The sequence below is a fragment of the Pyxicephalus adspersus genome, chromosome 1 (genome assembly GCF_032062135.1).
Source record: "Pyxicephalus adspersus chromosome 1, UCB_Pads_2.0, whole genome shotgun sequence".
NCBI classification, from domain to species: Eukaryota; Metazoa; Chordata; class Amphibia; order Anura; family Pyxicephalidae; genus Pyxicephalus; species Pyxicephalus adspersus.
In genome coordinates, this window is record NC_092858.1 from 151,336,949 (window position 1) to 151,361,142 (window position 24,194).

Here is a 24,194-nt window from a genome sequence, read left to right on the forward strand (position 1 = left end):
AAGTAATTATAGCAGACGTTCCCTGAAGACCTAATTATTTGAAGCGTTCCCCCAGTGTTGGAGTAGGTTGGGTTACACACCATCAAATTAATTACTGTTTTCATACAGTATATCTGACCATCGTCTTTGGTGACTGGAACCTGGGGAGCTCTAAGTTCTCCGCCAATGTAGGAAACGTCACAGATCAAACTCGTACCATTGCAGCTCTTGGCTATAAACATGGAATTACTCTCCATGGCCAATTGGAAGGTAATAGATTTCTATGGTGGTCTTTACAGCCCTGAACTTCCAAAGCTGGGGTTGCCAATATATAAGGAAGAAGGGAGAAGAATCCTCAGCAATACATACAAACAAGCTGCAATGATCACATTCTGCCAAGGTCACCAGTGACTCTTGCATGGTGGTCACCAGCAAGGGGTGGCCGCATATTCATGGAGTTAGTAGTTTGCAATATATTTAATATAATGTGTACAAATTTACAGAAGTTTACTTCCACATTACTGGTATTGTGTAAAAGGGAACAGAAACAGCACAGCTGTGACCAAAACAAGGACAAAGTTCAAGTCTCTAGTATTCCCTGTGGTCTCTCTGCAGCTGATCTTTCCTTGATGCCTTGTCATTTACGGTGTCTCTAGGCAGCGGTGATCACCTTGGAAAAACCATGAGCAGCACTATAGTGACACCAAACCTCATTCCATATTACCTGAGCCAGAAAAGCTAAAAATCACACACTGCATAGAGAAACCAGGCACAGGATCACCTAGGCACCCCCACATACCAGGAAGTGCAATGATAATTTTAGGAAGAAAAGGGGATTTTTGAGGTACAGCCTAAAAAACATTTCTGCATGTTCCCTATAACTCAGTACATCTTTAGCACTATAAAGCCAAAGTTTATTCTGCCTATATTGTACATTCTTAGCCTCGGTCTGCATACCATGCTAATAGGAGTTTTAAATAATATCTTTCCATTTTTAGTACATAGGTTGCAGACCTGGGCACATGATCACAAGTCTGTGTGATTCTCTATGCAATGCAGGCAGATTTGGGATGGTGGGAGGGGCCAGCAGGGTGCTGCACATAGATTCTTGATGACATCACAGCTCCCAACTTCAGAACTCCTCCCAGGTCAGATGTAAGCAGTGAGCTGTCCTATAGGAGGAGTTATGCAAATACAAAAAATCCTTGACTGGTGGTGTCTGGAGCAGTGGGCGGTCCCAGTCTGGCTGTATTGCATGCAGACCACCCATGTGTAAGGCTGAGCTTCCATGATTGAAAGGACTGACATCCAATAAAAGTGGGCAGGTCAGCAACTGTCAGGTTGGGAAAGATAGAGTTGCTGCAGATTCTAATGCACAATGCAAGAAGATTAAGACACAGGATAAGGTTGGGAGGTTAACTGAGAGGGTAAAGTTGTAGTTCTTCTTAATTCTGGAGTCATCCTGTCACACATGAGCAGCACCCACAAGCACCCCATGATTCCACACAATGTAGATTGGGATGACATGGTTATAAAGACACTATCAATCCTTCCAGGCTTCAGGGAATAGAATACAGATCTAACAGGAGACATGGAAGAGATTTTGTCTGGAGTGACCCCCAAATGATTTAGCAATACCATATGGGGTACAAAGAGTACCTGTCACTGACACACACAGGGTTAGAACAAGCATAATGTAAATGTAATCCCACCCAAACACTGGGAGCTGTCACCATAATAACAGAGGATGACAGCTGTCACCTGAGGTCACATGATCTCCTCATTAGACACAGCCGCCCCCCCCATTTCTTTCCCCCTCCAGCCCGGAACCAGCCGGTCACTACACTCACCTCCGCCATCCTCACACCGAACTCTGTACTAGCCGGTCTCCTCACATCCCTTCCGGACGTCCTGACGTCACCCCTCGACGTCATAGCCCCGCCCTTCCCGGCGACTAGTCGCCAATTCGGCTCCGGGTTGTGACGTCAGCGGCAAAGGACTGGACGGCGGTGTAGTGTGAGGTGAGATGGCTCGGTGTAGTCCTGGCACTGATTACCCACAATGCTGCGCGGCGAACATGGCGGGAAGTTCAGTCACTTCACTCGCTTGTTGCTATGAGGAGATTCCTAAAACTTAGTCATAGTAACTATTCATTGCTACTACAACTTATTGGAGAGTTTTGTGCCCAACATTGTGACAGGGTCCCGGGTTCAGTCCTGGCACTGCCCTGCTTGCAGCACCCACTATGGCAGTACAAGGTGTTTGGGAAATGCACATGTGTTGCCATTTACACGCGCATGTATGGCTGCATTATGCACTACAGCTCATACAAAAGTGCCATAAAGAAAGAATACCTGGCACACCAATGCATGGGATATCCGGGATTCTGCACGCCAGTGTGACAGATACTATTTCAGGGAAGACTTCCCGGCAGTAATTGAGCCAGTCACAGTATTTGTGGATCTACCAGTAAGCATTGGCATTCGGATGTGCCAGAGGTCTTTTGATTATTAATCTATTCTTACTTGCACTAAAATGTCAGACCCCCTGGTGACACCGGCTGGGTCAGCTTGTATCCATGCATTATAAGTTTGATCCATGAAGTGTATAAAAGTGGTCTTGTAATAGCTGACAACACAGTGATTATCCTGCACTGAAATCCCAATCAGCGTTGTCAGACTATTGAACGTTTCCTACCTCTCCAAATCTTGTTTTATAATGCCCTGATTTCCAGCACTCTCCCCCCACTGTATATAGAAGGGGACTTCTGGGAGATGCGCTTCTGGTGGGGCGTGCATTACTAGGAACTCGCGTAGTAGCTCCCTATCTGTTTTGCAGGTCTATTAGGTTCTTCTTAAATACATTAACAAAGTAAAAGTAATGAGACATGCTGGGAAGTTTAGGGATAGGGAGGTTTACAGATGCATTCTAATAAAGTAGTGGTCACCAACAGATGGTCAGCGAGAAGATTTTGGTTGTCCACAAAAAAATTTGGGTATTATTTGCAATTTTTATGTTTTAATAATAATAATAATAATAATAATAAAACAAAAATAATATTCTAATAAATTCTTATATACTGAATGATAATGTTCGCCTTTATATTGCACTAAATTCATGAACTGCACTAGAGATAGAAAAACAAGGGAGGCACAGCGTTACGTCAGTGTAGTCTTATGTTGTTTGAGGCAACCATTCCTGAGCCGTACGCTTCAGTATTGTTTCCACCATTACATCTATACAAAAGTATATTCACTTTTCCAGGGGCCAGTGTCTCTATCATTTTATCAATTTCAGTGATGGAAGGCGATATGGCACATGGCAAAGGACACAGATATAGTTACATAGTCAGGGTGAAAAAACACACAAGGAGACAAGTCCTATCAAGTTTAACCACTTGAAAATAGTTACATAGTAGGTTAGGTTGAAAAAAGACGTAAGTCCATCAAGTTCAACCACTAGGGAAATAAACATATCCCAGATATAAAACCCTATATGACATAATTGGTCCAGAGGAAGGAAAAATAAAACCCTGGTGCAATTTGCTTCAATGAGAAAAAAACTCCTTCTTGATTCCATGAGGCAATCCGATGTTCCCTGGATCAACAGTCACTGTTACTTTAACGCCTTAATCCCCCCAGTTATATTCTGTGCTTCTAGAAATCATCCACCTTTTTCTTAAAGTAATCTATAGTAGTTGCTGAAACTACTTCCTGAGGGAGCCGATTCCACATTTTCACAAACCTTACAGTGAAGAACCCCTTCCTTATCCGGAGCTCTTGTCCTTTATAATGAACCCAAAGTGAATATTTGGGAAGAGAGTTCTCTATATGGACCATTTATATATTTATACAGGGTGACCATATCCCCCCATAAACATTTCATCTCAAGGGAGAATAGATTCAGTTCAGCTAATCTCTCCTCATAGCTGAGCTCCTCCATTCCTTTTATTAGTTTAGTTGCCCTTCTCTGCACTCTCTCTAATTCCACAATGTCCTTTTTGTGAACTGGTGCCCAAAACTGGACTGCATATTCCAGATGCGGTCTGACCAATGCTTTGTACAGGGGCAGGATTATGTCTCCATCTCTGCAATAAATTAAAGAAAATAGACATATCCCAGATATGAAACCCTATGGACATAGTTGATCCAGGGAAAAAACCCAGGTACAATTTACTCCAACAGGGAAACAAAAAATCCCTTCCTGATTACCTGAGGGAATTGGATGTTCCCTTGATCAGCATTCTGTAACCTTTCCTTAAAATGGGTTGGCAACTTTTTGAACTACTAGGCCATTTCAGGAGGTCAAGAAGGCACACTGGGCCAGAAGAAATAAGGTGTTCAAGGAAAGGTTTTTTTATTTAAAAATACAGTATGATCAATGGGAAACATGATGTTGCATGTATGAGAGATACAATATCAGGTTCTAATGATGAGGAGTTCAGCAACAGAATGTGAATTAGGTGATTTGTCAGTGAGCTGAGAGCACAGCTTGTTCTTACAAAACTTCATTTTGGAGAACGGCTGCTCGCACGAAATAGTGCTGCCAAACATTGCGATCACACACTCGGCATGGGCTAACAACATTGGAAACTGAGCATGTGGCAGCTGACGGAAAAAGTCAATGAAAGTCTCTGTACATGTGCGCTTGCTTGGCATTGAAATGCCCCTTGAGATTCGACCGCTTGAAAGTGCTGTTGGTGTCGTTGCACCCTAAACACAGGGCTTTGTTGCCCAGTTAGACAAAGAAAAATTTGTCAGTCCATTCAGGGGTTGAAGACACGACGTTCTGGGGACTGGTAGCTGTGCGTTGCTTCTGCTCTTAAGGCATAGTAATTGGGGTTACTGTGCAGGAACTCGATGATATCCCTGGAATTCACGATAACGCGACAATTCAATAAGGCCAGATCCAATAATAAATAACCGGTTGTCAGGCCGGACTGGAATACTGGCTCGGTCATATGGGGCATAAAGGCCTGAATTTGCCTACCTCTGCCTTTCAAAGCTTTTATCCCTAGTTATATTTTGTGCTTCTAGAAAAGCATCCAGCTTTTTCTTAGAAACTAAACTTAAGTCACCCAAAACAAAAAAAAAAAATACACTTACCTTCAATCCTGAGCCTGTGGTGGGAGAGTGGGCAGGTTGTGTCTAGAGACAACCCACCCACTTCCCTGAGCCTTAGGTCCATACAGTGGACATGGTCCGTGGCTCTGACCGGTGTGTCCCCCCCAGCAGGGTCCTTCTCCTGACCCAGGCCAGGGGTGCACTGGCCAGAGCAGCAGACCAACGGTTGGCGACCGCTGCTCCAGAGGTGCAATGTGTGACTTTCAGGTTAGTTATCACTGACACCAATTATCTTTTTGGCTATCTGTAAGAGTGACAATCTCTCCACTGGCAAGCAATGTAAGAGGCATTAATCTCATTGACCACCAGGCTATTGCACCATGAATTGGGCATATCAAAGATTTTAGCAGGGCTTCCCTGTGACCTGAGAGTTTTTTTCATGTTAAAAAGGCTGAGAATGGCTGCTCTAGTTCATAGCGTTGTTCACTCGGAATATAACTGTACTCTAGCACAGATAACCTTCACATGACCTCCTCCTTTCCCCCTAAAACCTCCTCATATCTTGTGCATACCTGTTTTCACTTCTTCCAGATGTTTGCTGTGTGGCATCTGCTAGGAGCCACACAGCTCAGCTGCAAAGTCCTCTGGCTAGGAGGCCTTTTTTGTGCATTCATGGAAAAATCTCTCTTTGAAATTTTTTTGTTGGGTCTCATAATAAATAAAGAATTTGCACTTTGAGTAGAAGCAGCAGCTGCCTTGCCCAAAGAGCTTGCAGTGGTGGTTGTGTGGCTCCCAGTGGGATGCACAACAAAGATTTCCTTGGGGCTATTACCGGTAACCACAAGGTTTGGGGTTTGCTGGTGTAGGAGGGAGTGAATATTTAAAGGGTAAGTATATGTGGCTAAATGGTAATTTTTCTTGTTTATGTTATTTATCTCATCCCCCTTTAGTGGTATTTTGCTGATCGGCTTGGCTTGTATTTATGTGTACATGAAATACCCAAATAGAAATGTATTTAATAAATCCCATTTTACAGTCAAGGTGCTCCTAATGCATTCTTATGCATCTAATACTAAAGGGATTTTTCTTGATCTTTCAGACTTGTGCTACCTTATACAGATGTAAACTCTGATGTTTGGATCAATGGAAACAATTAAACATCCTGAACAAGTATTGGCCTACAATGGGGAAATAATAATCTTTCAGATTTCACAATTAAAAGGTACTTCTAACACAAATGAACAAATTGTTTTACAATTTTCAAGAAGACGATTTCATGCTGACTCAGGAACATTTATTGAAACATCTTGTGGACAATACGGCATTCTAACCCGTAAATCTTCAGTTGTTTTTATATGGGCCCGCTGTGTCGTGGAGGTAAAAACTGGGATAAAACTTCCTTGCATTTTGTTAAAGACGTGCAAAAGAAAGCAAAGTGGCTCATCAAGGCTGGTTGTGCTGCAGATACACAATACAAATGAAGTGGAACCGTGTCTGCAGTTCAAAATAAATGATGAATCTATAGAAGACCTACAATTGGTTGACGGTCCAACTGTTCTCTGGAGACAAAATGAAAATGTCTTTTATATTTCATCTTTGACAGTTGAAATTTTAACAGCTCCAGGTAATATTTCTGCAATACACTGGGATGGAGCTGTTGAAGATGGTACTTATTTTTTGGCAGCAACCAAAATGACAGGGAATGAAGACTTACCAAGAACTTCTCACTCTGACAGAACTGTCCATAGAAATGAGTTCATTTTGTACAACACTTAAAATCAGAATGTCATGTCAGGATCTTGCCTTGTTCCACATGCATATACAAGTGTACTACCCTGCCTTGATGTATGCGTTATGCGGTGTGTGAATGGCACATATGAGACATCTTGTATAGGAGCCAGCCGCAAGCAGTTGATCTGGTTTGAAAATGGAGTTCCTAAGCGGGTCTGGCAAATTCCAAATGAAAAGCCGTCAATGTTACAGGTTGCATATACAAGCCAAGCTCGTTTGTTATGTGTTTTGTCCTTTACCACTGGTGAGGTGTGTGCAATACAGAGAGATGAGTTGCAGGTAATATTTTTATATTTTTAAAGATGTGTTTTAAAGTCTGCAAAATTATTTTTTCTTTTTTCCTCATACAAGATGTAAACAATTACTCCATGACCATGTAAAATGTCATTTTAAAACTCCTGTTTTATGTTATTTGGGTGATTTATTAGTGTGTGTGTGTGTGTGTATTAAGTCAAAAGCAAAAAGTAAATATGTGCCTTCCATTATGCACATAAGTGGTAGTAAAAGCCCCATGGAGTTATTTGTCCTCCATAGGAGAAATTCTACATCATTCCAGTGTCTATTTGTATATTCATTTCTGTTCTCGTCCTGCACATGAGCGAGCAGGAGTCATCCGCATGTTGGATGTCTTTAACCCAGGGACTACCTGTACAGTGTACACATCTGTAAATATAGTGTAATACACCAATTAACCTCCTCTAATATATACTGTGCTGCATACCACTGATAAGTATATGGTAAATGAAGAAATGAGAAAAGACAGGGTATTTACAGTGCAGCAATATATTGAAATACCAACGGTGGATCAAACACATAAAATGTTATACTTCACAAATGTATACATGTGTGAATTATTCCTAAATTTCCTTCCCCACTGGACAAAACTAGACAATGCATACTTAGCGAGCAGAAATAAGGTATAAGGAGAGGTAGATGTCGTGTTCCGACCAGTTTCACCTATATTGGCTTCCTCAGGGGACTTTTGGACATTGGAAAGCAACTGTGTACATAAAATATTAATACATATGTTGACTGTCCACATACATGCATAAAATAAATAAATAAATAGATGAACATTTCAAAATGTTGAAACTTAACACTGATATAGCAAGTTATAAGTACAATATAGATGGTTTTCTAGGGTACATATGCTATTAACTATGAAGAATAATTTTGTATACAACCATAGTAATAATAAAGTTATGAATATTGTACATGAACTTTGGGCTGACTCAAATTGTTGTTAATAAACCATACGATAACACTGTGCAAGTTTTATTGTATGCACGCATGATTCATATGGTAATTAGAGTAACAGTTCCTTGCACAGTTTTATAGTATGGTTTATTAACAATTTAAGTCAACCCAAAGTTCATGTACAATATTCATGACTTTATTACTACTATGGTTGTATACAAAATTATTCTTCATAGTAAATAGCATATGTAACCTAGAGAACCATTTATATTGTACTTATAACTTATATTGTACTTATAACTTGTTATATCAGTGTTCATCTATTTATTTATTTATTTATTTTACGCATGTATGTAGACAGTCAACATATGTAATATTATTTTCTGTACACAGTTGCACTTCGATGTTTACATGTCCCCTGAGGAAGCCAATATAGGCGAAACACGTCGGGATACCACATCTACCTTTCCGTATACCTTATTTCTGATCGCTAAGTAATCATTGTCTAGTTTTTGCAACTCCCACTCCATTTTGTCCAGTGGGGAAGAAAATTTAGGATCAATTCACACATGTATACAATTGTGAAGTATAACATGTGTTTGATCCACCATCATTAATATATTGCTGCACCTTACATACCCTGTCTTTTCTAGTATCTTCATTTACCAGTGTACACATCTGCCTAAGCATGATGTTACTTTGTTGCTAATTCCAAAAAATAGCACTTTTCTCAGAAACTGGAAGCAATGTGTGTTAGTAGCAATAACCAGTGAGATTGTTACAGTTGTTTAAAAAGATCAGGTATAAAAAAGCAAATATTTGGTAGCTGATTTTTGCATTGCTAAAGAAGTAACAGTATTTGAATGTTAACATATTCTTGATAGAAATACCTAAAGTGTTTTTCATTGTTTTTTTACTGTGTGGTGGTAATTGAAATGCACAGACAACCAGTGAAACAGAAAGAGAAAACTGCATATGTTTCATTTACAGACAACTGCAACATGGCAGAGCGTTGGAAGAACCTTTGTAGACGATTTTGTTGGCAGTGGCTCTGACCAGATTCTACTTCTATTTAAAGATGATCCAAGATATTCTGCTGGCCAACAAGAATTCCGGCTGACAGACTGTGCTGAAATTGACTATCCAGTAAGTACAAGGCTTTTTTCGCTTCATATCTGTATGTGGTGGTAAAGTTTTGAATATTTTTAACTAGTTTATTTCATCGGGTTAATTGCTTTGTCTTTGAAAGTTTAAAACGTATGTTCATTTTCACTTGGGGGAGTAAGAAAGTGTTCGAACACCTGTCAGGGTTTATGGCTTATCCAGTCATTTCCTGTCTTGCTGACAATAAGTGAGCGAAACTCCTGAAAATTAACATTGAAATAAATATAGTTTTGTTTAGCCAGTTAAGGCCTAATTCTCTGTTAGATTTTAATTTTTTGTCAACATTGCAGATTTTGCCTTATTTCCTATCCAATAATACATTTCAGTATAGGATAGGAAACAGTATAGTAACAGTATAGGAAATAAGAGTAAATCTATCATAACAAAGCACTGGATAGCGGTAAAAATCTGACAGGAGCTCTGATCCTTCCCCACATTTTTTAGCATGACATACACTAGAAGTTTATTCTAGTGTATGTCATGCATGTTCAATAGAAGTTTATTTCTGGGTTTCCCTGTCAACCAACACTGAGCTGCGTATGTGCAGCTCCGTACAATAGTTTTATGCAGGGTTTCCCTGGCAACCAACACTGAGCTTCGCATGTGCAGCTTTGCAAAATTTGACAACTGGGCGGTAATTTGGCAGATAAGAACAGTTGTTTCAAAAAGGGCATCACTTGTTCTGAAAGACCCACCTGATAAAGGGTTTTTCAAACCAAGACAGTAGTTCCACTTTATTACTTCTGATTTTCATTGATTCTTGGCCCTGTCTCTAAGCCCGACGCATTTCGTTTCTTGGCTAACGTTAAATACTGTTCTAAATATCTATCTGTAATAATGTGGGGACGGCAATATTAAGCCTATCAAGGTGGGAGGGAGGGGAGTGGATACCTTCTTTATTTCTAGCTTTATCTTTATCACTTATATCTCTTTTAGCTTTTGATCTTTCTGAACCTCCGCTTATTTATTTTTTAATTTAATATTATTTATTATTATTTTTTTTTATCTTTTCCACTCATTTTTCAGCTACCCAGATCTGTGACACATTTACTTTAATTTAAATAATACAACTAATTTTTTGAAACATAATATTTTTCCCACTTCCATTGAATTGTAAAATGAAACCTACGCCTTGGACGTAAACAATTAGGACTTTTAGCTAGCATGACCTTTCAAGCTTATGTGTACAGTCTGCCTTACTCTGGTATCCTTAGAAAGGTGACACATGGGCCTGGCCCTAAAGGTAGAGTTATCCAGGTTTAATACACTGGAAAAAAAAAGAATCATCCTGCTGGCCTATATACTGAATAGTTGGCTCCTAGATCAGTGTATTTTGGCTAGGTATACATGTCATCTCCTCTATAGAACATTAGTTTGGTTTAACATGATATCACATTTCCTCTCCTCCACTCAATTTAACCGATTTGCCTGTGGGAAGGATTATATTGCAGTGTTTTGTAGACAGTGTAGCAGGTCTCAGCAGTATGCATTATCTCTTGTAGTAACTGTTATCCATGTTATTACTGTCATGTATCTAGTGTAGTGTGAAAGACAAACACGGAAACAATGTGTGGGATATGTAGATAATGGGTACAGGTATAACCTGTGATGAAGTAAGCATTTGATTGAACAACCAATGTAAATATTATATAAAGTGAAATTAAAAGACTCCAAGAAGAATAGAAAGTGTTTTTCTTACATTTTGTTTATTAAAAGTACAAAATGAAAAGTTTGTACAAAGTATTAAAACTTTCAGGTTAATTAGTCTAAATCTTTAGTAATGAATGTCAGTCTCTCTTTTACCCACAGCTCACATATTAAAGCCGGTTTCCATTTCACATAGCAAAACTTTCTATCACCCCAATGTTAGAGTAAAAGAAAGACGACCAACAGAACGACAACCTTAAAAGGGCGATCATTAAAAATGATTAGTTCTAAATAAAGTTTTATGTGTTTATTGAGTACTGATTAATAAAAAATGTTCTCGTTATAGTTCCCTAAAGCTGTTTATTTGATGCACTTGTTTTTTTCCTTCTGTCATTTCCCTTTCCCCTTTATTTGCTTTTTTCCTATTTTTTTATGTTTTTTATGTTTGGATTTATTATTCCTATCCCATATGTATGTTAGCTTTAAATTTAGCGCACTTGGATTTTTTAAATATTCAAAGCCAGGATTATTGTATCTAGGACTGAAGCATCTAAAGGTACCTGGTCCAGTTTCATACCTGGTAGTCATGTCTTATTTGCATAAATTATTCTCCAAGATATATGCTTTTGCAGTATTCTCCCCAAAAGTTTATTTAGGCTGAGTGGGAAAAGCTGGGTGGCAGCCAGGTGGTTACTGAAAAGTGCCGGGTGATGCACCCAGCTAAAAGGAGCTGGAGAGAACCCTGCTTTTTTTTTTGTAAAGACCTAGATCTCAAACTCAAAAATGATCCACAACATGCTCTGTTGCACGGACCTGTACATAAGCTTCAAAAAGACACTTTTTCATAATGCCAGGAACAAAAATTTCTAAAGCACTTGCATGAAAAACTACATACGAACTTTTTCTCTCACTTTCTTTTACATCTGTCTCTCTTTTATGTATTCTACTAAGTGTAATTACAAACCCCCTTTTTGATAATGCTAATAAAATCCATTGGTTTCAGCGTGCTTTTTGCCTGAGACAGGTTAGTTGAGTGGGTTCACTAGGTGTATACGTCTGCCCTATTTTAAAATGAAGGATTTGTACAATCCTCATAGGCTAAATGGAGAAACAAACAACAGAATACTGCTTCAGGAGATCTAGCATTAAATAAACATTCTTCGTACTGCATTTAAGCCCAGCATACCTGGCACTTTCCATTCAGGCTCACCCTCCCTGACGTAATAAAATTAAATTATTTTGCCTCTTTTAGGTAGTTATGTTTTGACAGGATTCTGTTCATAAAAGCAATAATAGTGTTTTAAACCTATAGTTATGGTTATAAATTAGATTAACCTGAGGCTTAAACCACTTAGTCCCTGTGTTAAAACAAACAGCATCAATATGCCAGCTCTCAAAACTACAGTTAGAATCACAATACACACTTTCTTATCTTTATTTAATAATAATAACTTGTATTTAAATAGCGCTGACATATTACACAGCGCTTTACAAAGTCCCTAGTCATATCACTTGCATGTCTATACATGGGAAAAGTGTCCGGAAATCATTTTCTTTCAAGGAACCAACAAAAGCCTAGATAAAAGTTTAAAACATTGGTGTAAAGATGTTCATAATGTCTGTAGGTACAGCTGAAAAAATGTCTGCCAAGCTGATTTGGGAACCTAACAAATGTATGTGTGTGTAATTTTTGTGTATGTGTATATGTTTCAGGTTGATGACAGAGATGAGAAAATTACTGAAAATCAATATCACGACAATCATTTTCTAATGGTACAAGCTCTTGAGGCAAGACTACAGGTTAGATCATTTTTTTTTTGTAAAAAATAAAATATTCATAGTGCAGACACACCTTTTTTTATATATTTAGATTATTTGTATTCATTTGTACCTAAAATGTGTTTGAATAAGTGTCACGTTAGGCAAGCTCATAATAAAAACTTAATTTATACATTGGGCCTGATTTATTAAAGCCTTCCAAAGCTAGACAAGATTCATATTCATCATTTGCTATTTGCTAGTAAATGTTTTAAATCCTGGACCTATTCCAGTTTGCTGGATTACCCAGGTTCACTGATGAAATTCCAGCCTTGCAGAGCTTTAATAAATCCGGCCCATTGTTGTTGTCCCATTGCAATAAATTTAAATTAAAGGTTAACTCTGACATCTTTTGTATGTGTTCTATAACCCGTTGGAACCAGCAATTGTAGAAAATGAAGCACGGTACACATTTCTCTAAAGGCCAAACTCATGCTACATCATAGCTCTTTACATGGCTCTCTTGTATTATTACATTTGGCCCATTTTAAAGTCTATTCAAGCATTATTTTCTCCAGAGATTATGTACTGTATGTGCTAATTTTAGCAATAAGCTTTTTTACAATGTTTTTAAACTGCTGTACTTGTAGGCCAGCTTATTATCACTTCAGGAAATGGAAAACCACCTACAAGTTCAAGACAAAGTCCTACAGTCATCATGTGAGGCATTATTAAATATGTCACAGGGCAAGGAGACAACTGTACACTCTGCAGAAGAGGTAAAGTAACAATTACCATTGAATACCATTGAATTTAAGTTTTGAATTAAAATGTCTGGGAAAAATGTAGTGCACCTCTTCAATAAATGCACAATAAATAAATTCTCCATATTTTATCCTATTAGGGTACAGAAAAATACTTGTTGATGCAGAAAACAAAACAATCCTGCCAGCTCACAAATGTCATGTGTTGCCTGACAACACTGCCTCCTCTGCACAGAAATTTCAAGCAGAATTATTAGCTGTTTGAGTTTTCGCCAGCTTAATTACAGAACTGCCTATCCCCGACTTTCTCGGTTCCTTTTCACATGAATGCATTAAATTCTTTCCCAGCAAAACACTGCTACCGCACCCAAAAGCCTGTCCACATACTGTTTATAGCTAAGGGGCTTTTGGGAGATTTAAATATGAGGGGAAGGATGTCTACATCAATAGAAACTGAGATATCACCTATTACTATCAGACTTTGCATGTGTCTGCTTAGCAATTCATTTAGTTAATCATTACCATTATTAGCAGCCCTCTACACCAGCAGGAAATCACAGTAAAGCACAACATTATCCATGTGGTATAAATGGTAGTAGTGCAATGAACTGGGTTAGGGTCTATAACGTTAGTCAACTTTTAATTTGAGCACAACAATGAGCTAAGCTGCAAACAATCACTAAAGTAAATAGATCTTTTATGAGTTTCTAATATCATATCAAAGTTTTAACTAGGTATCAATTGTTAATCAACTTGATCACTTTTCATATTAGGCACCTAGTACACGTTGAAGAAAAGAATGCAAATGGATTTTAGGCAAAACTAAGAATATCCCAACTCAGATGGTGTCAAGTAGTAAAGCCTATGGTTATGTTGATTTTGGCAAAAAGTCAAAGTCTGTTTGAACCCACACAGGCAATCATATATTTTTGTCTTCCTCTTTCAGGAAAATTTGATTTCCCTGTGGGATGATTCGGAAAAATGCAATTACCCAACAGCAGAAAAGCATTCTTCTTCTGTAGATCCAGAAAATGTGGTTGAGAAAGTTTGGCATCGGGTAGTTGATGACTTTCTGGTGATTGGTGTAAAAATAAAGGATTCTGCCCACTTGTAAGTAATATTACTAAAGCATTGCATATGTTTTATCATTAATAATATTGCATTGTTTGAATATTTCTTCTTCTTATTGTATAGGGATTCTTTTTATAAAGTATATTTAAAGATTAAAAAAATGTAATTTATTGTCAGGTAGCAGTCATTATATGTGATGACAGCATTGGTTTTCTTTAATTATTTTCACCTGGCAATTCTGTAAACAGCATATTTCCTGTCCCTGGGGTGCTATGCTTCCTATTCTAATGTAACTATGGAGGGACCCCCAATTGTCTACCTTCATCTCTTCATCACATGGACAATGGGATGATAAATAGTTTTAGGGATGATTGTTTTATTATGTTTATTATTATGTTTTGCTTTCAGTGCATCTCACAATAAATGACAAGGTCTCAGCATTCCTTGCAAGAAAACAAAAAATGTGTTTGTGTTTAATAGTTCCTATCCTAAAAAGTAAAACTAATGAAGCCACCACTTCTTACATATTTAATGTTTTTTGGGGGGGTTAGCTATTTTTATCTACATTGTATTGTTCCTACTTTACAATCTTCATATGGTATAAAAAAAGCTGCTCTAGCTGCTTGTGGTGTGAAGTAATTCATTCTCAAAGATTACAACAAAGACGATAAAGCTGGGTTTCAGTTGTTATCTAACAGTTTAGAAACACCTGTTGGTTGTTTACATTACAGGACCGACAAGCACTAGCCAACAAGGGCTTGTCCTGCAGTGTAACTAATTAGCATTCCACCACCACCATTTTACTCCACAAAGTCTCTGCTTTCGAAAATATCTAAAATGTTTGGGTTTGTAAAGTGTGCATTTTAGTATGTATGTGCAAAATGGAAAAAGAAAGCATGTTGTAAAATGTGTGCTTCAAGGTAAAAGCAAATGAGCCACAGGTCAAATGTGACAAATGCTTTACTTTGTTAATGCAGTTATCTGCTCTCTTGCTTTCAGTACTAGGGTCCCAGGTGTGTGTGGGTTTCCTCCCGTATACCACAACCATACTGGTGGGTTCATTGTCTTTTCCCTCCCAAACTTACCCCTGCGATAGATTTAAAAAATTGGGCTATGTCTGAAACAATCAAGTATAGTAAAGATGTTAGATTGTGGGCCCCCCTCTAAAGGCAGTTAATTGACATTACCTGGATCATATTAGTGCTATGTAAATGCTTACAAATAACAATACCTGCAAAACAAAACCCTGAGGGTCAGCTTGAGGATTGTGTGCTTTATATTACCTCCAGGTATATATCTGTGTTCACCTCCAGGAGGTCAGTCAAGTACATAGGGCCTGATTTATTAACCTCCCTAGCAGTAATGTGATTCGGGGTAGAAAAAAATTGCTAAAAGCGGTAACCCCAAGTCACACTCAGGGTAGGTAATCCTATGGGAGGTAATAGTAAATAGCGCCTTACCTGATCCGCCGGCGTCCGGCGTCATCTATCGTCGCGATCTCCGTCTTCTTTCTTCTTCCTCCGGCCGGCTTCTGCATCCGATGAGTCATCGGGGAGTTCCCGGTGACGTCGGTGCATGTGTATGTTGCCGGCTGGGTGGGAAATTCAAAATCCATTTGTATTGTATTCAATACAAAATAACTGTATTGAATGCAATACATTGGATTTATATGTGTAAAAGCAGTACATTGTTTTCAAGAACATTTGTTTTATAGTATATATATTAGTATGAGTATAATATGTATTTTTAAAAAAAAAATTAAAAGAAATTAAAAAAAAATTTTTTTTAAATATATAGATTTTTTAATTCATTCAGTTTATTATTTTTACATGATTTTGTGTTTCAAACTTTATTATACTCATACTATTATACTGTAAAATACATTTTCATGAAAAACAATTTACCGCTTTTAGACATATAAAACCCTAAAGAAATGAACCGCTGGGGAGGTTAAAGCTCTCCAAGGCTGGAGAGGATACACTTAATCAGTGTAGCTGGGTGATCCAGCAAATCGGATATGGATCTGGTCCAGGATTCAAAAAATTTGCTAGCAAATAACTTTGAAATAATCTATTCCAGGTTTCTTGGATCATCCAGCTTTATTGATTAAAGTGTATCCTCTCCAGGCTTTGAGAGCTTTATTAAATCGGGCACATAGTATTTGTCTTTGTACAATGTGCGAACTGGAAATATGCCAGTTGTCCGTCAGATTTTGGTTCTTTTTTTAATTTGTTGCCTGTTAAAAATATTGCCAAACAACACTGGGCAACTCAGTTATTTTGTTTCCTTTCTGCTTTTCAAAAATCTACCCAGCGTTACTGAATAAAACATTTATTGTCCAGATGTACGAGTACAAACAGCTTCTGGAGACTTTCGTGCTAACTTTTCAGTTCCCCTTCAGTATTATCTGTGCTGTTTTTTTTATTATTTTTATTTTTTTACAGTGCTGTTTTGTTGCTTTTCACAGATCACTGAGTGCCATTGGCTTATCTCTTATAATGGATCAAGAAAAAGCTTTACCCTCCCCAGTCACCAAGTGTCAGACTAATGTGCTAAAATTGGCCATCAGTTGTTCCCCAGATTCCAGTATTCTACACCACACAGAACCCATAGCAAAAAAACAAAGGCTTGACTACAATAGCAAGGACATTCTTACAGGGAATTACTCACCGAGACCTGGCCCTCCATCCTATCAAAATGATTTGGAACACACAGTAACTGCTGTCACCGAGCTGTCTTCAGTGTTGGCACTTAATAACACTAGTTGTGCTTTACTGCTGCAGGCCAGAAGGAAAAATCAACCTGACTGTTTACTTAGAAGTGAGAAGCTGAGCATGCCATGTGGGAGAATTCCTTTAAGCCTTGAAGATGTTTTAAAAGGAAAACATACAATAAATGTATTTGAACACTGTCAAGGTAAATTTATAAGATTTTAAAGAATCTTCCCTGAATTATTCAATGCAGCTGCAACACAAAGGCTTTTTTTTCATTATTATTCACACGTTTGAATTGGAAGTGCTAGAAACTTTTTACATTTTCAAACACTGAACTTATTTGAACCAAAAGTGAGTTGAATAACAAAGGAGAAATAAATGATGTTATAGAATATTGGTTTACAGTGATTCAATATAAGCTATTATCATGCCTAAGAAAACATAATGTGCTGAGCACTATTTATCTAAAATTTAAATATTCCGAGGTGAATATTATAATAGAAATATTACATGAAAAAAAATTCAAAGATCAAAGTGCCTACAAATACTGATGAAGAATTGCATTAGCGTGAGTGCCAATGAGCATACCTGTCATTTCTAAAAGAAACGGAACAGCTACTTTGATGTTCATTTGCCAAGCTATATAAACCACCTGAATATAAGCCACTTAGTACCCTTATTGCCAGTTCATTGATCAGAACTATTTTAGATGACCCATGCCATTGGTAATCATTTCAAAGAGCAATACCTGCAAAACAAGCAAGTAAAATGCACAACTTTTTTACTGTCCTCACCACTAGAACTTCGATTATTGTCTGCAGAAAAACAGATACTTCAGAAAGTGAAGTTCTGGGTCATCCTCAACAATTATAGGTTCTCCCCAACAACTTATAATTGTTACAGTATATAGTTATATTATTTGTGCCTGGTTGGGTGTTCTTGATTAAACTCTATTGCTTAGGCATTGAAGATCATGGAACTGGCCGGGTTTCCCACATCACACAACAGAGACTTTAATGTCTTTTGAGACTTTAATGTCTTTGGCTGAGTAATTTTCACTTTTTAATTATCCCCTCTGTAGCTTTTGTATAAATTTCCAAACCTGTTAAATTATATGAATATGAAAAGCAGTCTTAGGGCTTTTTTCTGTAGGGCAGAAAGTGATAAAATAAATGCAGGTCCTCTTATTTATTTTCTAGTACCAATGGTTTGTTACATTCTTCTGATCAATAACCATTTCAGTCAAACTGAAACAATTTTTTCTGTAACCCATTTTTATTGGGTAGCCTTTCTTCCATAAAACTTGGGGAGAGATTTGATATCTAATTTCTCTGGAAAAAATTTACCAGTAATACAATGTGGTCATTCAGCATCAGTCAGCATGAGGGAAGGGGAAGGATGGGAGGGCACTAAAGTTCCTATATTGTTTGAAGGTCAATACACACATTGACTAGTTGGTTTAGAATTTAGCAGTTCTTGCTTTCATATTAGACCAGAGCTAAGTTCAGACTTAAGCTACATACACACGTCAGATAATTGTCACCCGAGACAAGCATGGCCGTTCGTCTTGGGTGAAAATCTGGTCGGCAGATCAATACCAACCTATCAGCAAGGACTGCTATGAATGTATATGGAGGTGAGCACAGCAAGATGCAGCTTACTTGTCCTCCCACCTCCCCTTGCCATAAATTAGAATGGTCGCTGTATGTACAGTGATTGTTCGTTTATCTGTCACCCTCCTACGTGTGTACATAGCATTTCCCAGTCTATTTAAAATATTAAACACTACAAAAAATAAATAGAACGTGTATTTACATGTTATCACTTTCATTACAAATTCAAAACATGACCTGACTAAAATACTGAGAAAAAACATAAAAATAACAAATTGCATACTAAAGTATATATATATTTTTCGATGCAGGTTTGAAGAGTCTGGAAGACATTTTTGCGCTTCTTTCAGCATTGCAGAGATGTTTTCTGCACATCGTGTCACCCGACTGCACACTGACGTCGCTGAGAATCTGGCTACAAGATGACATGCGAGCAGAGCCACTGACACTCATGCCTGAACTTATGATATGCACGAGACCTGGATCCCTAAATGGAACACTCTTCTCTTGGAGTGCAAAGACCCCATGTGAAGGAAAGCTATCTATATTCTATAGGTATGAGTAACATAATTTATCTATTTTGCTTTTTGTACAAATAGGTCTGTTTAGGCTAGGTGAAGTCTTTATAAGAAAAAGTCCAACAAAACCTGGCATATCGGTTTTGCATTGACATAAGCAGGCTGTTGATGTTTTTGTGAAAGTAAAGTGACAATACTGAAGTTCCATGCACCACTGCTGCCTCAAATGTTAATAATGTAGACATCTTCATCGGAAGACCAGAATAAAGGGATGATGTATAGATGCAGGACATTACAGTGAATTTATCAGTAATTTAAAAGTTTACACTCCAGGCAAATCACAATACAGCAACAATATCTTTTTTTTTTGCTATATGCTTATTCTGCCTCTGTGACTGACATACAGAAACCAGTTTCCAGGTGTTATGAAGGGGAATTTAGGCCTTGCAGATTTTTTTCTCCTTTTTTAGTGTTAAAAAAGGTATGCACAGTTAGCTATTTTTTATGTATTTATATTTGGTATTTATATATGTTTCTGTCTAGTAGGATGTCAGGAGGATGAATTTCCCATTTAATTCAGTTGGCCTTTAAAGGGTAGCTATTGCAAAACGGCCACTTTCTTGTAAACATGTTGTTATGATGCAGCCAGCTCAGTCATGCACACATTTATATTTGTTTTTTTTCCTGTGTCTGCTATTTTGATGTACACTGAAAAACTATCATATGTAAGCAGTCCAGTTGTGCTTGGTAGCAACAACTGTGTGATGGATCATTTAAGAGAAAAATATATGTAAATGTTTACGTCAGATTTACCAAAAATTTAAGGAATTTTCATAGAAAGTTAGGTCCATAAATATTTGGACAGTGAGATTGGCAAGATTTTTCCTATCTACGTCACCCGATCGTGCGCCTGTGTCAGGTGACGTAAGGAGAAGAACCTGGAAGAACAGGGAGAAGATGGGAGCGCCTAGAGCGCTGGCCCGAAGACTTATGTCAGGACGACGCAGGACCCGATGGAAGAACTCTTCTGGATGGATCGACTGCCCTGCAGTATTGAAGGTAAGTGAATTTGTTTTGCTTAGGTTGTTTTTGGGTTTACTCCCAGTTACAGCATTTGCTGGATATCATTAGATACTGATTGGTTCACTTTGGAATTGCTGCTGCTTACTTAGCAGAATTAATTGCAAACAGAGAAGCAAATCACAATCTTAACTATATTTAATGTTCCTGAAACTTTTATACACATTTTATTGTTTATGGGCTTTTTAAGGGTTTGTGTTTATGGGAAAAGCAACATTTTTAAAGTCTTGCTTGACAGCTCTAAACTTGCAGAAATACCTTCATGGCTCTAAAGCATCTGCATTAGTCTGAGCTGTTTGTTTATTTCATGCTATTCCTAGAAGAGGAAGATAAACTTCACAGAAAATTTATGATAAATAAAAGAATCTTTGTAGTTTGCATGGAAAACTTGTCTGCAATACCTGCTGCGCTGAATAATCACCAGTGGATGTCATGCAGAGTTTCTTACCTTTCTAAATTAAATAAAACCACTTGAAATAATCAAAATAATTTGATTTGGCTGTATTCAATAAAACATCTGAAATGGAGAAGTTTGCCCAGGAGTTGTCTGAGAACTTAGAACGTGCTTATACTGTGCTGGCTTTTCCAACAGGCAACAATGCCGAATAGTTATTTAAAATTAATGAAGTGATCACTGGAACCAGAGAAAAGGTATACCCAAACAATAATTTAATTAAATAAATAAATTCATAATAAACATATATAATTCTGATTTCCGATGCTGGTATGGGCATACTTTTAGGCCTGGGAGCCTGTTTATCAAAATGTTACTTTTAAAAACATCTTCACCAGTTTAAAACCAGTAGATTTATCAAATTTGGATTGGGTTTGTCTCCCTGGTGAAGTGACTTCTAAAAGTGGATAATAGAGGCATTAAAAATATTATAAATTCACTTGAATGGAATACTTATTCACACTGTAACCAGTCTTCTCCCTGTTTTGTAAAGCAGCAGACTGCCTATAGACTAACATTGGGGCTGTTTATTGACACTTTTTGAAAAGTGTTGATAAACTTATTAGCATTATTTCAAAGTGGAAATAATGGACAAAAGTAATGATTTGGTGCTGGATCTCTATTGTATCCTATGATGTTCCCCACTTTCTAACTACCGGTATATGGCAATATGATCATGCTGGCAATTACAGCTTTCAATACCAAAATTGGTAGTCCCCTTTCTGTAGACGTAACAACATTTTTTGCGGCAAAAGGAACTAAAATGGAAAATCCTAGGCAACAGGTAAAATTTGTCAGTGAATTACTAATTCTGTTAAAGAATGCAAAATGTGTGTCTTATGTGAGATTCAGCTTAATTTATCCTAATTTGAGTGTTATTTAGCAAAAGCTAAGCAACCCGGTCTATCAGACTGCTTGCAGTGGTACTTGATGGGACAGCAGCCTCTTTTTACATGATTTAGTGCTGTGTAACTTCTCTATTGCCAGTAGACAAAGCTGCAATCAACTGCTTTTTAACCCAGGTGATAGTTGCAGGAGCTCCGAACCATTAAAAAGAAAGCCAACCCAGCCCCCATAGGGAGGTAAGTAGAGTGGCAGTCAGGTGCAGAATGACAATTAGAGCCGATCAGCATGTTCACTGAGCCAGCTTGTTTGCAAAATATTCATATTTATGCTAAACACATAACACCCTTAACTGCCACTAAATGATATTACCCCTTTATTGTTGAATGATCCTACAGAGGGGCCACTGCACAAATTGTAAAAAAAAAATGCTACTTATGAGAGAAAGTTGTCAGAAAACACAGTGCATTGCAGCTTTCTGCATATGAGGCTGTATAATCTCAGACCAGCCATGGAGTGCCCATGCTGACCCTTATCTACCACCTAAAGCACCTTCAATGAACGTGTAAGCAGCACAACTGGGCCACTGAGAAATCGGAGGAGGCGGCTGCTTTGATGAATCACATTTTTTTGGATCCAAATGGCTTGGTGTGCATGGTGTGAGTTATTTACCTAGGGAAGAAATGGAAGCAGGACGCACTATGGAAATAAGGCGAGCAGGCAAAAGTAATGTCATTTAAAAGATCTCCTACAAACATCTTGGGGACAGAAAAGACAGGGTACTATCAGAGGTGTTGTGGAGTCTATTCTTTAACATGTCAGAACTGTTTTGCCATCACAACAGGAACCTATCAGTAATATATTGCATACTCTCCCCATGTTTGCACGGGTTTTCTGCCACATTCCAAAAACATGCAGTTAGTTTAATTGAAACTTAATTGAAAGAGTGTTAATGATGTATGACTATGGTAGAGACATTAGAAAGGTTGTGAGTCTATTTGAGGAACAAATAATGACACGACTTTGTTAAAAGTTGTGTATCATGGAGCTATATAAATACAAGTTAACAAATAACAATTTTTTATAACAATAAAAAACACAAATTTAATTATTATAACTCTTAAGACCTTAGTACAGGCCTCCTGTTAAATATAAACTTGGAAATGAAGGGGTATATTAATTATTAATTTTGCATAGTGATTAGTTCAACAAAAATGCTGGTTTTATTGCCCTGTGCAAACTGAGCGAGGTGGGTTAGTTACCCAGGGAGGGGCAAATCATGGTGGTGCTGTATTTAATTTCAACCACATAAATGAAAATGAGCACATCACCACCCAGTGGATTAGTTGAGAATGGCACTAGCTATTAATGTTATTGTACATGATTCGCTCGTCTACCTACTTTTCAAATACATTGAAGTACATTTTCTCATCTCTAGTTACCTTTGTGAGTACACTTGATTGTTTTAGTTCACACAGAACAATAAAACAGGCACTTCCATTGAGCAGATCGCATGCACCTTTATAAATATACCCTAAAACATTTAGATAGGCAGGAAAAATCCATTCTCAACTGTTCAATTTTGCATGTAAGTATACAGTAGCTGTAGTGCATTCAGGTCTTTACATTGTACATGAAATTTGTAAACTGAGGAACCCCTTTTCTTTTTGATTTATAAATATGGAATTGCTATATCTTGATTCACACTTGACAGGCATATTGCTTTGTCTCACATACAAAAAAAAGTCTGATGCTTAAAAGTTTCTCAGAGCCATCAGTCAGATTTAGGACTTTGTAACTTTGCAAATGACTGATGACAGAGGAAACACAGACAGATGAACTTAGACAGAACAAGCTTGAGGAAACAAGCCTGCCAACTCTATATATGAGCTGACATCCAAGCTCTGTTGAATAAATAGAAGGTAAAGCATTGCCCTTCTGTTTTAACATCATTGCAGATGTAGAAATTGTCCAATTATTTTGTCACATTGTGCCGATTAACATTTATTTGTCTTTTCTTTTAGAAACAACATTGTTATTCTCCAGTGCTTGCAAAGTCTGAAATCCAATCTTCCACCAACATGTGAGATAAATGTAATAAGACCGGGCAGTATGAATAATCTTGCAAGAGACTTGGCGTGCTACCTGGAAGAAGAGCTGCTTGCTCACAGAAACTTAGTGTCTGCTGCAGCTGCTGAAGTTGAAAGTGAATTGACCCTGAGGTGCCCAACAGACAATCACATCACACACACAATGGATTCGGCTTGTGACTGGAAAGAACAAGTACAAAAGTGCAGAGAAGACCTGGAGATGAAGAAGAGGCAGATCAAGCTGGGGGATCATCTAGCTACCAGCAGTGAGCTCTACAGGCGTAGTGCACTGAGTGTGGCACAGCTTCAGCTGAACTCAGATGCGCTTATATGTAAAATAGAGAAAAAATTACATGTCCATGTTTGACTTGATTTGTTTTTCACATGATTTGATCTATAGTTTACATATTGTATATCAGAAAATAAGTAAAATGTATTTTACACCTAA

General features: G+C 37.7%; 2 protein-coding genes across 2 annotated transcripts in view; one reads left to right on the top strand and one right to left on the bottom strand.

Moving 5' to 3' along the window:
- The window catches only part of MOSPD2 (motile sperm domain containing 2), a 52,528-nt gene extending 50,535 nt beyond the window's left edge, over positions 1-1,993 (bottom strand). The window contains exon 1 of the mRNA XM_072418418.1: positions 1,830-1,993. Coding sequence (XP_072274519.1) covers positions 1,830-1,913 — 84 coding nt within the window. The 5' untranslated portion in view covers positions 1,914-1,993. The remainder of the gene's footprint in view (positions 1-1,829) is intronic.
- Positions 1,862-24,194, top strand: FANCB (FA complementation group B). Its single transcript, XM_072431436.1, is given in 9 exon segments — positions 1,862-2,000; positions 6,142-7,112; positions 9,021-9,176; positions 12,555-12,641; positions 13,250-13,378; positions 14,310-14,473; positions 16,902-17,350; positions 19,073-19,316; positions 23,681-24,194. Coding segments are annotated over 8 exon segments (2,601 nt in total). The 5' UTR covers positions 1,862-2,000; positions 6,142-6,173; the 3' UTR covers positions 24,114-24,194.